A 13,161-nucleotide genomic window follows, 5' to 3' on the forward strand; every position below is an offset into this window, starting at 1 on the left:
TGGGCCTCTCCAGCACGGGGCTCACAATTGCAGTACAATGATACCAGAACCTTCAGGTGCCAAGTCTCTTCACTGCAAAGTCTCTTGCTTTAGAAGGCCCGATGGATCAAAAAAACAAACAAACAAACAAAAGTTGCTTCAGTAATCTTGTACCTTGGGCTATTGCTTTTCGCCCCTTGGATCTCCCTCTGCCGAGCTGGATCCTTCTTGCAACTTGGGCCTCCCTCCGTCGGGTTCACTACAGCCTTTCAAATGCAACTTACACAATGTTCACAGTATATCATTCTTCACCCCAACTCGCAGGCATCCCTCAACCGGGTTCACATTTGCCAAATATACAGTTCACTTTACTTTCTCACAATGCAAGATTCATTCTTCCCTCAGATTTCTCTTAGCAATGTGTCAGAGACTTTTGCGTATACAAGGGATTTGACATAACCCCTGTAGGACCACTCCAATACCTCACACCGCCCTTTCCTAGGGCCTTCTGGTACTTGCAGTTTCAACGCAAAAGGGACCAGCGAGAGTCCTTAGAATGAGCACTCCTTGCAGCGCCTGACAACTCTCAAGCTGGCCCTTCTCTGGGCTTTACCCAAAAGTTCAAACACACACACACGTTCTTTGTTCTCAAGTGTTATGATGGATTTCTGAACTCTGACCTGGTGGGCAGAGGTTAAAAAGGCCACCCTAGTTGCTTGGAACAGGGTAACCTTCTGGACAAGCCGGACCAATCAAGGTAGCATTGGCAGCAGTCAAGACTAGGTCTCAGGAGGGGTGAGGGTGACTGCAAGCCCTCAATGTTTGTTTGTTTGTTTGTTTGTTTGTTTGTTTGTTTGTTTGTTTGTTTGTTTGTTTGTTTGTTTGTTTATTAATTTATAATACGCGGCAGACCCAGAGGTAGCAGGGCACAGCAGTAAGAATATGCAAAGCTTACAATGTTACAGAAATATATGTAATACTTCAAACCACTACAACACTACTATCACACATATATACAAAACGAAGTGGCCTAAAGGATTAGTGCACAACATGGGTCCACAACTTCAGAGAAAAGGGAGCAAACAGTGCAAATAGACTTTAGGCAGTTCTTCATCAATCAACTAAGAGGCAGTCCACTCCCTACGAAGAGTGGAGCCTAGTGCTTAACAGTACTTTCAGGTGCTGGTGCACGCGATCGTGCGGTAGAGAAAAAGTGGGGTCTCTTGCAGGGGCTGTAGCAGCTCAGGAAGGTGGATGAGGTGATGAAGTATAAGTTCCCACTATTTGTGGAGGGTCGCCCCAAGAGGGCAGAACAGGTTCCAGGAGTTGGGAATGGGACGGCAGCACAGGCTACCTGTGGAAACGTGAGTGGCCTTCAGGGGACACTTGTGCGTAAAAAAGAATGGATGCATTAGGGGCCACCGGTAAAGGTTGCAAGTACTCACCAACCCCCGGCGCATTCTAGACCAAACTTCTGCAGTCGAGTCCACTTAGGTTGCAGGGTCAAATGTGGAAATTGTGTGGCTCTGCGGCTTTCAGTGGCTGAGTTACAGCGATGATTCTGTGGCAGGACAGTGGCGATTTCTCTGCTCCTGGTGAAGGGACCAGGCCAGTTTCACTGCAGCAGGATTCAGGGCACAGAGGGGCACAGCAGCAAGGCACCTGCGAATTTCATCACCACGGCTGTGCGATACGGTTACTGCGTGTACTCCGGTTCGGGCGCTCTCTCTTTATTCCAGACCTGGGAATGCCAAGTGTACGAAATTTGGTGTGAGAGTGCCGTGAACACAGAGCTTACGATCTACTAAGTGTCAACTCCAAACGGCCAAGGTCCTGCAAAAGCTGGTAATTTCACTGGTTGGTGCAGGAATGCTTCCGAAGAGGCTCGCTTGCAGGTTAAGATGAAGGTGCCGAGAATAGTTGATCCCACTAATCCAATGAGTTGAAGCACCTTTGCACTCCTTCTGGTTTGATCAGATGCAGAGGGGTCCAGAGGGACGACAGCATGCTCAGGGTGCCAAACCTTTCAGCAGTTCACCAGGGGTTCCTTGACTCGGCTTCTTAGTTTCAGGATGTTTGGATACTATCTTAGGTTCAGTGAGAGCTCAAGAGAATTGACCTGGTATGGGTGTTTTGGAGCCTTCTCTTATCCAGAATCTCAATTGCGCCAAAATGAAGAGGACCCAATGAGAGATCTGCTCACATACAGGCACACCAGACATAGACCAATCACAGACCATGGTGGTCCCAGTCATTCCCAGCACACCAGACAGGCACCCAAGATGTCTATTGGAACTAGACAGTCCAGCCCACCTCCTGGGGGCTCACACACAAGGCATGCAGTAGCCCACAAAACCTTGGCCTTTCGCAGGAGAATGCATGACCAATTAAGGACTGACCCTGGTTGGCTCGAGCTGGCGAAGGCAAAGGGACAAGATGGCCAAAGGACAGGACAAATAACCTTGTGGCATGGCCATTTTGGAGCCAGGCCACCTTCCTGTGCCAACCACAGGAAATGTGGTTTGCATGGCAAGAAAGGGTTAAAAATAAGTAAAAAGATAAGCTGCCACCAGCCCTGTCTACGGCACATCTGCACTTCTCCTAAAAATTCCTTCGAGGGAGTCTAGGACCTTTGGAAACGAAAGGAAGATCCAAGCGCACTGTACTGTAAGGTACATTGTGCACTTGTAACATGTTGCAGAAAAGTTGCAACATTGGAAAGGACTAAGGGAAACAAAGTCTCCCAGTACTGACAGTCTTTAACGGCATGTCAGTTTCCCCATAATAAAGTGAGCAAAAGCCCAGTGGAGTGCAGCTGAAGGCTGTGTTCCACTGGCAAATGTCAGACTATGGTGTATAAACAGCAGCAAAAAGTTGGGGGGTACACAACTGGAGGGAAAATTACACATACATGGGAAATGTTCCTAACATTAAGTCCTTGCATTCAACTAATGTTGGCACTTGCAAACTTGGGCTAAACACAGTTTGGTTCGCTAACGCTTTTTCTGACTCACCGATTGTGTCGGGTCCCCTGGCTTGGCTTGCCTCTGGAGTCAAGGACGGTACCACAGTAGCCAGCGTGCCTCCCTGCCTGTGTTATCAATGCGGGAGGCTCCCAAAAACCATTAACATCTGTTACTCCGTACGTCAGCTGTACTTCCCGGTCTTGTAATTCCCTTTTTGGAGGCTTTGGGAGTCTGAGTTGAAAAGGGCAAGGACAGTTCCCCCTTCGTCGTCCCTCCAGGTGTCTCCGCCTTTCTCCTCCATTTGAACTGCTGGTTCAGTGTAGCTGTTTCCTCGTGCGCTCGGCCTTGCTCGTAGTGTTCTCTCATGCTCCGCATTTTATCCCTGTGGGGAAGGTAAAGGGTCGTCAGATGTGTGTGATTATTGTCAATTGCCTGACTCTGCCTGACCCTCGTGTTGGGACATGTCAGGTAAACGGCTCTGGTGTTAGTTTGTTGTCTGTTACAGTGTAAGAAAGTGTTTGTGTCGGTAGAGCTTCTAAATATCCTCCAGTGTAGGATGGGGAAAAGGTGTTACAAGGAAGGGGGTACAGCATCTCAACCTTCGCTGTCCCACTTCCACTCCCCTAAGATCCCTCATTCAGGTGATCCTTTCCACTGGTCCACCCCCAGGAACTGGATCCAATAGCGATGGCTGTGTCCTGGCCACCTGGATGACAGATCTCCGGGGACTAGCAGGTGTGACACCTTCAGGTTTCTCACAGCGGTACTGTAAGGTACTTGGCATATAGATAAAAAGTTACCAACAATGGTGCTGTTATAAGTTCTGCAAGCAAGGAACTGCCAATGCATCCATTGTAATGGAGCTTTGAGTTCACCATGAGTATGAAGCAGAGTACGGGCGTGGTGGGAGGCAAGTACCGGGTGGAAAACTCTGCGTGAGCCTCTCCTGAACCTCAGGAATGACTACCAGATGGTCATGAGTTAAAACCACTTGCTCGACTGGGAACGCAAGAGCCACCACGTTGCGTCTGTGCTCAGCATCTCAACCTACCGGGAGAAAGGCCAGCGGAAGCATTAAGGAGAGGATAAAGAAGCACTGGGATCTTTGGCAGCCAGCAAATGGGACTAGGGAATCGGTAACACCTGCCACCCTGGCAGCTGTGGCACACAGACTGTAAAGAGATACAGACGTAACAGGGCCATAGTGTTTTAATAGCATGTTCACTACCAAGCCACTGGTGAAAGAACGCCCATGAGGTAGAACAAGGCTTCCCCTGCACCCTTATTGTGCTCAGTACTTGTATGTACTGCACCCCGGCCCATCAGCAGGTGCAACACTACAGAGCTCAAAAAGCAATTAGAAGTGAGATGTTCCTACAAGGCCTTCCTGATGGGTGCAATGGGATTCCATTTCCTTCAACCAAGTATAGATTTATTTTAAACCAAGAATCAATCTGATTCCCACTTGGGCTGGGAGGGGGCCCTGCTATGGTATAGATCAGAACGGTGGTAAACCATGCTTAGAAGTAATGGGCATATCCTGACCACGTGCGAGGCACTAGAAAGACATCATATGTTATATCTGGGGAGATCTGTACGTAGCGAAGATCGAATACGAAAGGATGCATTTTGAGTTCGCTGCCTGGCTGCTACTCAAATGCATTAGTAATTGCAATTGCCAATAATAAGTAGAAAATGAAAAGATATTGAAGGATATTAGTGTACACGAAAATTGTTGTACTTTTTAATTATTGTTTATTTATTTTCTTATCCCATGCACTGCACTGTCCTCACCCCCTTCCCCGCCCGCACTTCTCTTTCCCCTCCCCATGCACTTGTTCAATCTGAATGACACCTGGCCTAGTAGGATCGTTGTGTGTCTCCCCTCTGTTCCCCCTCCCTTGCCTCATCGTGCCTTGATACACTTGTGTATAGGCGCGTTATAAATGTCATATATCATATCATATCATATCATATATCATAAATGTGGAGAAGCTACATTTGATAGCAATTCAATTATTGTAGAGTGTATGTGAACTTAGAAATTACAAGAAATTGGAAGAAGCAAAATAAGGGAATATTTTATTATGTTAACATTGTTGATAACATGATATATATTGTATTTATAATAACTTTGAAGTAATGGTATATGAATATGTATTATGTATGTAGAGAAAGAGCTTTTAACTGAGTGTGAATGTTTGAGTTTATGCGTTATATGAGGATTGTTTTACTGTGAGAAAATATTTTAATTATTTTGCTATAGTGTGAAAAGGTATTGAATACTAAAACACTTTAATAAAATTACAAAAAATAATAAAAACAGAATCAAAAAAGCATTCTTATTTTTTAAGGAGCCTTCTCACCTTTACTCCATACTACAAACACGCGTTGCCTCAATCGCAACATAGGTTTAAAGGGAAACTAGGTCACTGTCTGACAAAAGCAGAAACAGCACCAAACCGTGTCTAATAATATTTGTCTGAAAGATGCCAGAAGATGACTTACGCCATAGGTCTGCATCCTGAAGCTCGACAGGTGTTTTGGACTATGACTCCCATGATCCCACACCATTGACTCTGGTACTAGGCCTTCTGGGACTTGTGGTCTAACCCATTTAGAGAGCCGAAAAATAGACTCAGGACATAGGCATTCACAAACAAGACGAAGGAAAAGTATCTGTCAACTTTCGTGCTGCGCTGTGCTTCAGTACCTGGTAGACGCTCCTTTTTGCGGGCCAGGTTGCCTTTGTCTTTGTACCGAAGGAGAATAGCGAGGAGGTGGGAGGCGGAAAAGACTTCCCTGACCCGGAACTAGGTAGCAGAGATACCCCAGAACCAAGGCAGGGTCTAAGTCTTCCCACACCACGAGACAGATGATACCCACAGATTAACCTGGTGGAGGAACTGTGCCAAACACTGGCCCGTAAGGTATCAAGGAAGAGCCAAAGAGCACGGAAGAAACAAGATAGACAAGGATCCAATAAGGAGCCGCCTACAGGATCAAGGAACTGGAGAACCTCAGGGCAAGGTCGGAAAAAGCAGGGCAGAAGCAAAGGAGCGTCACTTCCCCGGAGCAACGTAAAACCCAGGGCCAATACTGCTGCTATGGGGGCCAGCATGAAGCCAGGGCTCCAGGGTCCGCAGCAACCGACAACACACAATCCTTGCGTAAGGTCCAGGTTTGGGTGGTGTTTGATATCCCTGCGGTGATGCCATTGTAAGGAGCCTGTGGTGAAAAATGCAAGGCAGCTGCCAGCTCCACTTGCAGGAGTATGGAGAGTGAGTGAAAGGTGGGTGCAGTCAGGCCATGCTTGTGCTGTGCCAGCATTTCTGTATTGTCTTTGAGGCATCTCTCAAGTAGACCTCATAAGTTTACCACTTTGGAGAATTGCCCTTTGACTTCACCCCCTTGTGAGATGGCCCAGCAGCCTGACGTTCATTGGTCCAGCCACATTCCATATGCGGCCAATGGCCCAAATTGGGCCAGACAGGTCGGGCTAGATGCTTTTCCCCTTAGAGAACTATAGAAATAATGACACAGACACCAGGGTGTAGAGAAATACATGTTCTGTGCACTTACCTGGGCTGTACTATCCAGTCCAACATGGGGCTGGATGGAATGCAGAGGAAAGAGATGAGAAAGAAGCAAAACACTGAAAAAGACCTCCCCTGCTGAGGAGTAGGCTGGGCCCTGGAGTGTGAACCTTCTAAAATGGCGGCTGAAGGAGAACGTTGCGGGAAAGCATAAGGGGATGAAGGCAGTGCAAGCTGGCTCCCTGTGGGGGAGGGCATGGCCTCAAGCAGCTCCCAGGGGCTAGGAACATTTTCAAAAGCTGTAATGTATATGCCATTGGGGCCTGGCATATACCATGGGCCTGGCCTCCGTGCCCAGAGCAGCCCCGGCACTCATGGGGCAGTGGCAAGCTGACGGGCTGCCAGACTGGGCTGACCCAACATTAAAGACCCGGACTGCGTGCGCTTAGCGTGATGGTAAGAGCCACCCAGCCCAGGACACCCACATGTGCGGGGTGACCCGAACCGGATGACCCAGCTATGTCCCATGGTGGCCTGGGAGGTGAGTCCAGCCCTTGTAAGTCCGTCCAACCCTCAGTGGATGAGGCGCTGAAGAGAAGCCCCGGGCTGCTGTGTCCATGTGGCCTGGGTGAAGATAGCCTAGCTGCAGTAAGTCCACCCTACCCGCAGTGGGTGGAGCGATGAAGAGAAGCCACAGGTTGCTGCTTACTTAAGACCCGGGAGAAAAACGGTGGTGCTCCAGCATGCAAACCAGAGCTCTAGTGAGTGCACGGCCGACCACTTGGTGCTACATTGGTGCAGGAGAAGAAAGGGGCAGGCCTGTGCTACCCAGTTGGACTGCGGGTGGGATGACAGTGCTGTACCCATGAGAATGGTGATACGACCTGAAGAAACGGAATAGGCCAAAATGACCATATCGAAATTACCGACCCCACCAAAAGAACTAAAACACATAGCACAAAAATTCGAACTACCAAAAGTTCTAACTTTTTGTGGTATTGGGTCTTATGTTGGGGTCAGTAAAAAAAAAAAAGAAACAAATAGGCTGCAGGGGCTGCAGGGGTGTCCCCACAACCCCTGTTCACTATACTGTATAGTATAGCGAGTGGGGTGTTGCGGGTGACACCCTGCAGATTACCTGACTGAAGAAAATAAAAAAGCCAGGGACTGCAGGGGTGCCCCCCACAACACCCCACTCACCGGGGACAATCCCGCTCACTATACTACATAGTATAGTGAGAGGGGGGTTGCGGGGTACACCCCCGCAGCTCACCCGATCAAAAGTAAAAAAAAAGAAAAGGACCCTGCGGCGCCGGTTCCTGATCATGTAAGTGAAAGAGAACCGGTGCCGCAGGACACAGTGTGTCGGACATACCTGCCTAACCTCCGGAATTTTTCCAGAGACTCTGGAATTTTGAGCATTTCTCTGGGTCTCCGGAAAAGTCCCTCGAATCTCAGGAATTGTCAGATTCCTTCCGGGTCCCGACATATTCTCCACCTGATTGGCTGCCGCCGGTAGCCAATCGGGTGGAAAAGTGGGCAGGACCCGGAAACTGCCTGCCTTCCGTGTGCCGCGGCGTGACCGGTAACCCCCGTGACAACTCACTGCCTGTGTAGCGAGGATCAATTCCGCTAATTTTTTACTTTTTCCTTCCTTTCCCTCAAGCGACCGCCGTAATAATAGTGCTTTCCATGGAATGACGTGGATTGAAAGTTTCAATCCATGTCATTCGATGGAAAGCACTATTATTACGGCGACGGCGCCGCCTTCATTTTGCTTACTGTTTAAAACAGTTATTTCTTGCGTGTGTGTGTGTTTTTAACGTGTATGTTTTTTTTAAAGGAGATTTTATTGTATTGCCAGAAGTAGCGGTGTGCGAGGTTGCAGACTTGCAGCCCTTTAAACACCTCATGTTAATTGAAAATGTAAACAAACTTCACTAAACTCCAAGGTTGTAAAGAGAAAAGCTTATGTGTAGAATACAATGCAGGCAGACCCCCTTGGGCACTTTGTCTACAACAACCGAGTTTACCTTTTTGACGGGTGGGCGAGGCGTGTGGGCGGAGCTGTGTGCAAATGGGCGGAGTCTTGTGTGGCTGTGGGCGGGGCCTAAATCTCAGGAATTTTGATTTTCAAATGTAGGCAGGTATGGTGTCGGAAGGAACGTTAAGTAGAGGGTTTGGGGGCGAGTTGGGGGTGTGGGTGGGGGTGTGTGTTTGGGGTTGTTTTAAAATGGATGACCGCATGGGAAATGTACGAACATTTTTGTATTGCGTACATTTCCCATGCAGTCATTTCCGTCGCGGGTGAATAACCCGTGGGAAAATCACACAGATTCGAAGAACCTATGCACCACAAGACATGTCAGTGATTCGGGCGGTCACCAAGGGCATGAGGTCTGCGAAGAATATCAAATGGACGTGGTAGTGACGGTGAGTGCGGCAGCTACACAAGCGTGGGGATGTCGCAAAGATCAGCATGTGCGCAGCTGGTGCGGCAGTGGCGTTGGCGGCACCACAGGGCGGCCTAGGAAGATTTTATTGGCCTTGGGGAACGCAACAATAAGTAGGTGGCAGTGTGGCAGACTGGGCTGCCATAAAAATGGTGATTTGGCATAGGCTGTGCAGTGAAGTGTTTCCCGTGTGGTGGATGGGGCAGCAACCACAGAGAAGTATAATGCCCAGACCAAACCCCATCCACATCCAGACAATACTACACAAGAAAAGTGTGGCTGACTGCAGTATTCACCAATGTGAATGGTTTTTTAGTATTCATTTTTATGTATATATGTGTGTGTTTTAATGTGTATCTATTTTGTCTGTGTATGTTTGAGTTTGCATTGTTAGTTTTAGTTAAGTAGGGGATAGAATTGGTTACAAGTTTAGAGACAGGAGTTGGATGGATAAAAGAGGGAGGCGCTGTACCCTGGCGTGGCGTGAGAGGGGAAGGAGGAGTGGTACCCTGCCAAAGGTCACCTAGAGGACAGAACCATCTACTAGGGCCATCTCATGCCCGCTACGCATATTAGGTGGAGCCAGGAAGGAACTAGGGCTCTGTTCCGCCGGTTCCACCCTAAAGGTCTAACTTTGACTCCAATAAGGGAGAGTGGTCTGACGGGGCATTAATCACGCCAGGGGAACCGAGAAGAAGTGTTTAAGAGTGAGTAGCACCAACAATAATCTATGGAATGCAGCTGTCAGGGCTGGCATTTATGTCTGTGCAACAGTCCGCAGTCCATGAAACAGTATTGCCTCTCTGCAGACAGGAAGATGTCTATAAGGTATTGATATTGATATTCTATTTCTATCGCGCTCATACACAAGTGTTTCAGAGCGCGAAGGTAGCTCCGTAGACTAATGCTCCAGCTGCAGATATTATGTAGTTGGCAAGTTTAGATGGCGACGAGCCCACTCAGCCTTTCATCTTTCCAGGGTGGATTAAATGAGGACTGCTTAGTTGAGTAATATTAGCAACCATTAGTGAGCCCTCTGAGACTTGGGTGAACGAGCGCCATCAAAGCAATTAGTCGCTAATTATTTGAATGGTTGTGTGTAGTATGTTAAGAGAATGAGGCAATGCTTAGACAGAGAATGTTCTGAAATATTCAGATTGTAAATAACTGCCCCTTGTGGTTGAAATGTATGTGGACAATGTGTTGTGCCTAGTCCAATTCATTTTCTCTCTCTCCCCCTACCCCCCATTGCTCTCTCTCTCTCTCTCTCTCTCTCCCCGCTCTCTCTCTCTCCCCTTCCTCTCCTCCCCTTACCACCTACTCAGGTTGACGGCTTTGGTATTGAGGGTTTTCAGCCGGGCCACAAAATACGTGTTCATCGACAAACAGAGCATTGACTCTACAATCAAATGGCTGAGGCAACACCAGCGCCCAGATGGAAGCTTCCAGCGGGTGGGGAAGCTCTTCAACAACGCACTGAAGGTTGGTGTGCTCCTTTCTTGTCAGACCGCTCCACTGATTTGTAAAGCAAGGCAGAAATGTGGTAGTACAGGGTCCCTTCAGTTGCTCAGTCCCAAAAGAGGTCAACCTGGTTATGAGGAAATTCATGGCACTAGTGTTAGAGTTCGGGCTATTTAAGGACACACATTAAGACATAAGTCTTCATGTCTGGCTTTAAATAGCTAGAATATGTTTTTGTATAATAGAGATTCATTGGAAAGTATGCAAATCATATAAATAAACCTGAGAAATAATATAAATCCTAATGTTAAGCAAAAAGAGAATGATTGCAGCCTTGTTTGCCCCATTCTCAAAAGGACCCTACAAGCGCTTAATGTCGGTCCAAAAAAATCTGTGGATTTTGCAATTGCACTTTCAAGACTTAAGGACATACAACAGCAATAACAACTGTGTGACCAGCTGTTAGGAAGAATGTTTATTGTAGTGCTAAATTCCTCCCACCTTGGAGACCCCAAGCTCTTTTGCTGGATTTAGGACTTTTTAATTTTAACAAGGCAGTGAGTGAGACCTTTTTCTCAATCCCTCATGCGTTTTTAACTGATTTGGATTGTGTGTTTCCACATTTTCTGGAGTCTGACAAACTCCATAGGCATCTACTTTTTGTATGATGATACACAGCACCTTCAGTGCAGTTTCACAGAGAAATCCTTTAGATTTCTCATAAGGTTTAAATGGTATATAGACATCATTTCGAAATTAAACATTTCGAAAGTCAAAAAGTCGAAAAAAGAATGTCGAAAAAAATAATGTCGAATTTATTTTTTATGACTTTTTTTTCAAAATGGGGGGTTCCCTCTCAACCCCCCCCCCTTTTTTTAACCTATTTTTTTTATATAAACTAGAGCCAAAAAAAAAATATCGAAAAAAAAAATAATTCGACATTTTTATTTTCGACATTTTTGATTCGACTTTTTTGACATTCGAAATTTTGTATTCGATATTATGACTGGACACCGGTTTAAATACCTTGTCTTTTGTGAACTACTGTTCCCAAGAATAGTAAAGTGAAATTGACTTTACTTACCTTTTCTCTTTGTAGGTCCAGCACACCCCATCTTATGTGGAGTTCTGGGGGGTTACCTAGTAGCCCCTTATCCTACATTCTCATGTAAAATATGTTATGTTACCCTCACTATTTTAAATGGCTGGTGGCAGTGGTTTAATTTTCCTACCATTGTGCTTTTCTACCGCAGGCTGAACCCTCAGCTGCAGTATTGCACCCATGGGTGACCATTTTGTCCAAATGGCCCGGTCTTATTTTTTGCCATTTTTAGTTTATAAGGGCTTTCTTGGGTTTTACTCTGTGCGTTGAGGCTGAGTTGAGCCCTTTGTTTGTTTTACCTTTGGCGGGCTTCAGCCCTGAAGCCTGCCTGTGGCTCCAGTGTGTCTGGAAAGGCAGGATGTGAGGGAGGGTCCCTAACTCCCCTGTCCTTTGTCTCTAGGAATGCCTGAATGCAACAAGTCCTGATTGGCCCGCTGGCTGTCCTTTCAGGACAGCCACCCTGCTGTACGATTGATAGCCTAGGCTGTGCATGAATGGGAGAAACCTGCTTAAAAAGCGAGGGTTTTGAAACTAGAGTCAGAGTCAACCACTGGGAGAAACGCCCAATGAAGAAACCATGAACAAAGCTTGCTGCATCCTCCTGGACCTTTGAATTGCCCGGTGAAGCCCTGCTGCTGTTCTGAAACTCCTTTTTCCAATCGACAAGAGAATCCCTGGAAGGGACGACTTCTTCCCTTGGGTTAGTGGGACACCCAACCCCGAGACAAACTCCACTGGACCATCTTCCCTGACTGGCTGTCCTTTTTTGCTGCTGCAGGAACCAAGTGCTAGTGGTCGAGAGATCTGTAGTAGAGTGCAACGTCTTAAATCTGGCCAGAAAGTCCTAGTTGTCCTAATTGTTTTCAAACGTCGAAACCGGTAGAGAAGAACATCCGGGGATGGGAATTGTCATTTTCTGTTGAATGCACCCACTCCGTGGAATAGAACACATCTTGGACAATTATTGTGTTGATACACATTCAATGTGGATGAAATGAAATGATAAAGACTATGTGGGGCTAACTAATGAAGTGCTACTACATATATATTGCACCAATAGTTTGGTTCAATTTTTATTGTGATTGAATGAGGCTGATTGACATGAGTTGCAAATGATGGTTTGATTGTTGAGGAATGATGGTTGTGTCAGGTTGTTTTATAATCTGGTGTATTATGCTCTCCTGCAATATTTATGTAATTTAATGTGTGCATTAATTGATGATTAATTCATTGTGGAAAATAATGTATCTTAGCAAATAAATGTGATACCTTTATAAATTAAAAAAGAACCTCTGGACAATTTTTCAGTATACTTTGTTACCTAATACCCTGGTCCAGGTTGTGGGGTGTTCCTGCGCCTTTCAGTACGCTCATACTTAATAAAGACATGTGTTTAGGGAACTACTTTATTTGAAGTTGCCAGCCAACATGGAGGCATCCACATAGCTTGGCTCCTAGGAACCAAGCTATGCGGTATAGTGTTTTAGGTGTGGTAGCCTAGGAACTTCTTTACCTGGACTACTTTCTTGAAGCTATTTAAACCACACCCGACTTGGATAACACGCTTCGCGTTACTTTGCAATCCTGCAACGTGACGTTCACCGTGTCCAGCTATACCCACGAACCTCGGAAAAACAGCACCTGTAAGGAGACAAAAGGAACTT

General features: G+C 46.7%; 1 protein-coding gene across 1 annotated transcript in view; it reads left to right on the forward strand.

The window, feature by feature from the left end:
- The window catches only part of LOC138579844 (alpha-2-macroglobulin-like protein 1), a 530,696-nt gene that overhangs the window by 325,108 nt on the left and 192,427 nt on the right, over window positions 1-13,161 (forward strand). The window contains exon 26 of the mRNA XM_069650076.1: window positions 10,260-10,416. Coding sequence (XP_069506177.1) covers window positions 10,260-10,416 — 157 coding nt within the window. The remainder of the gene's footprint in view (window positions 1-10,259; window positions 10,417-13,161) is intronic.

Source organism: Ambystoma mexicanum, chromosome 3p (genome assembly GCF_040938575.1).
Source record: "Ambystoma mexicanum isolate Mex_15411 chromosome 3p, UKY_AmexF1_1, whole genome shotgun sequence".
Lineage (NCBI taxonomy): Eukaryota > Metazoa > Chordata > Amphibia > Caudata > Ambystomatidae > Ambystoma > Ambystoma mexicanum.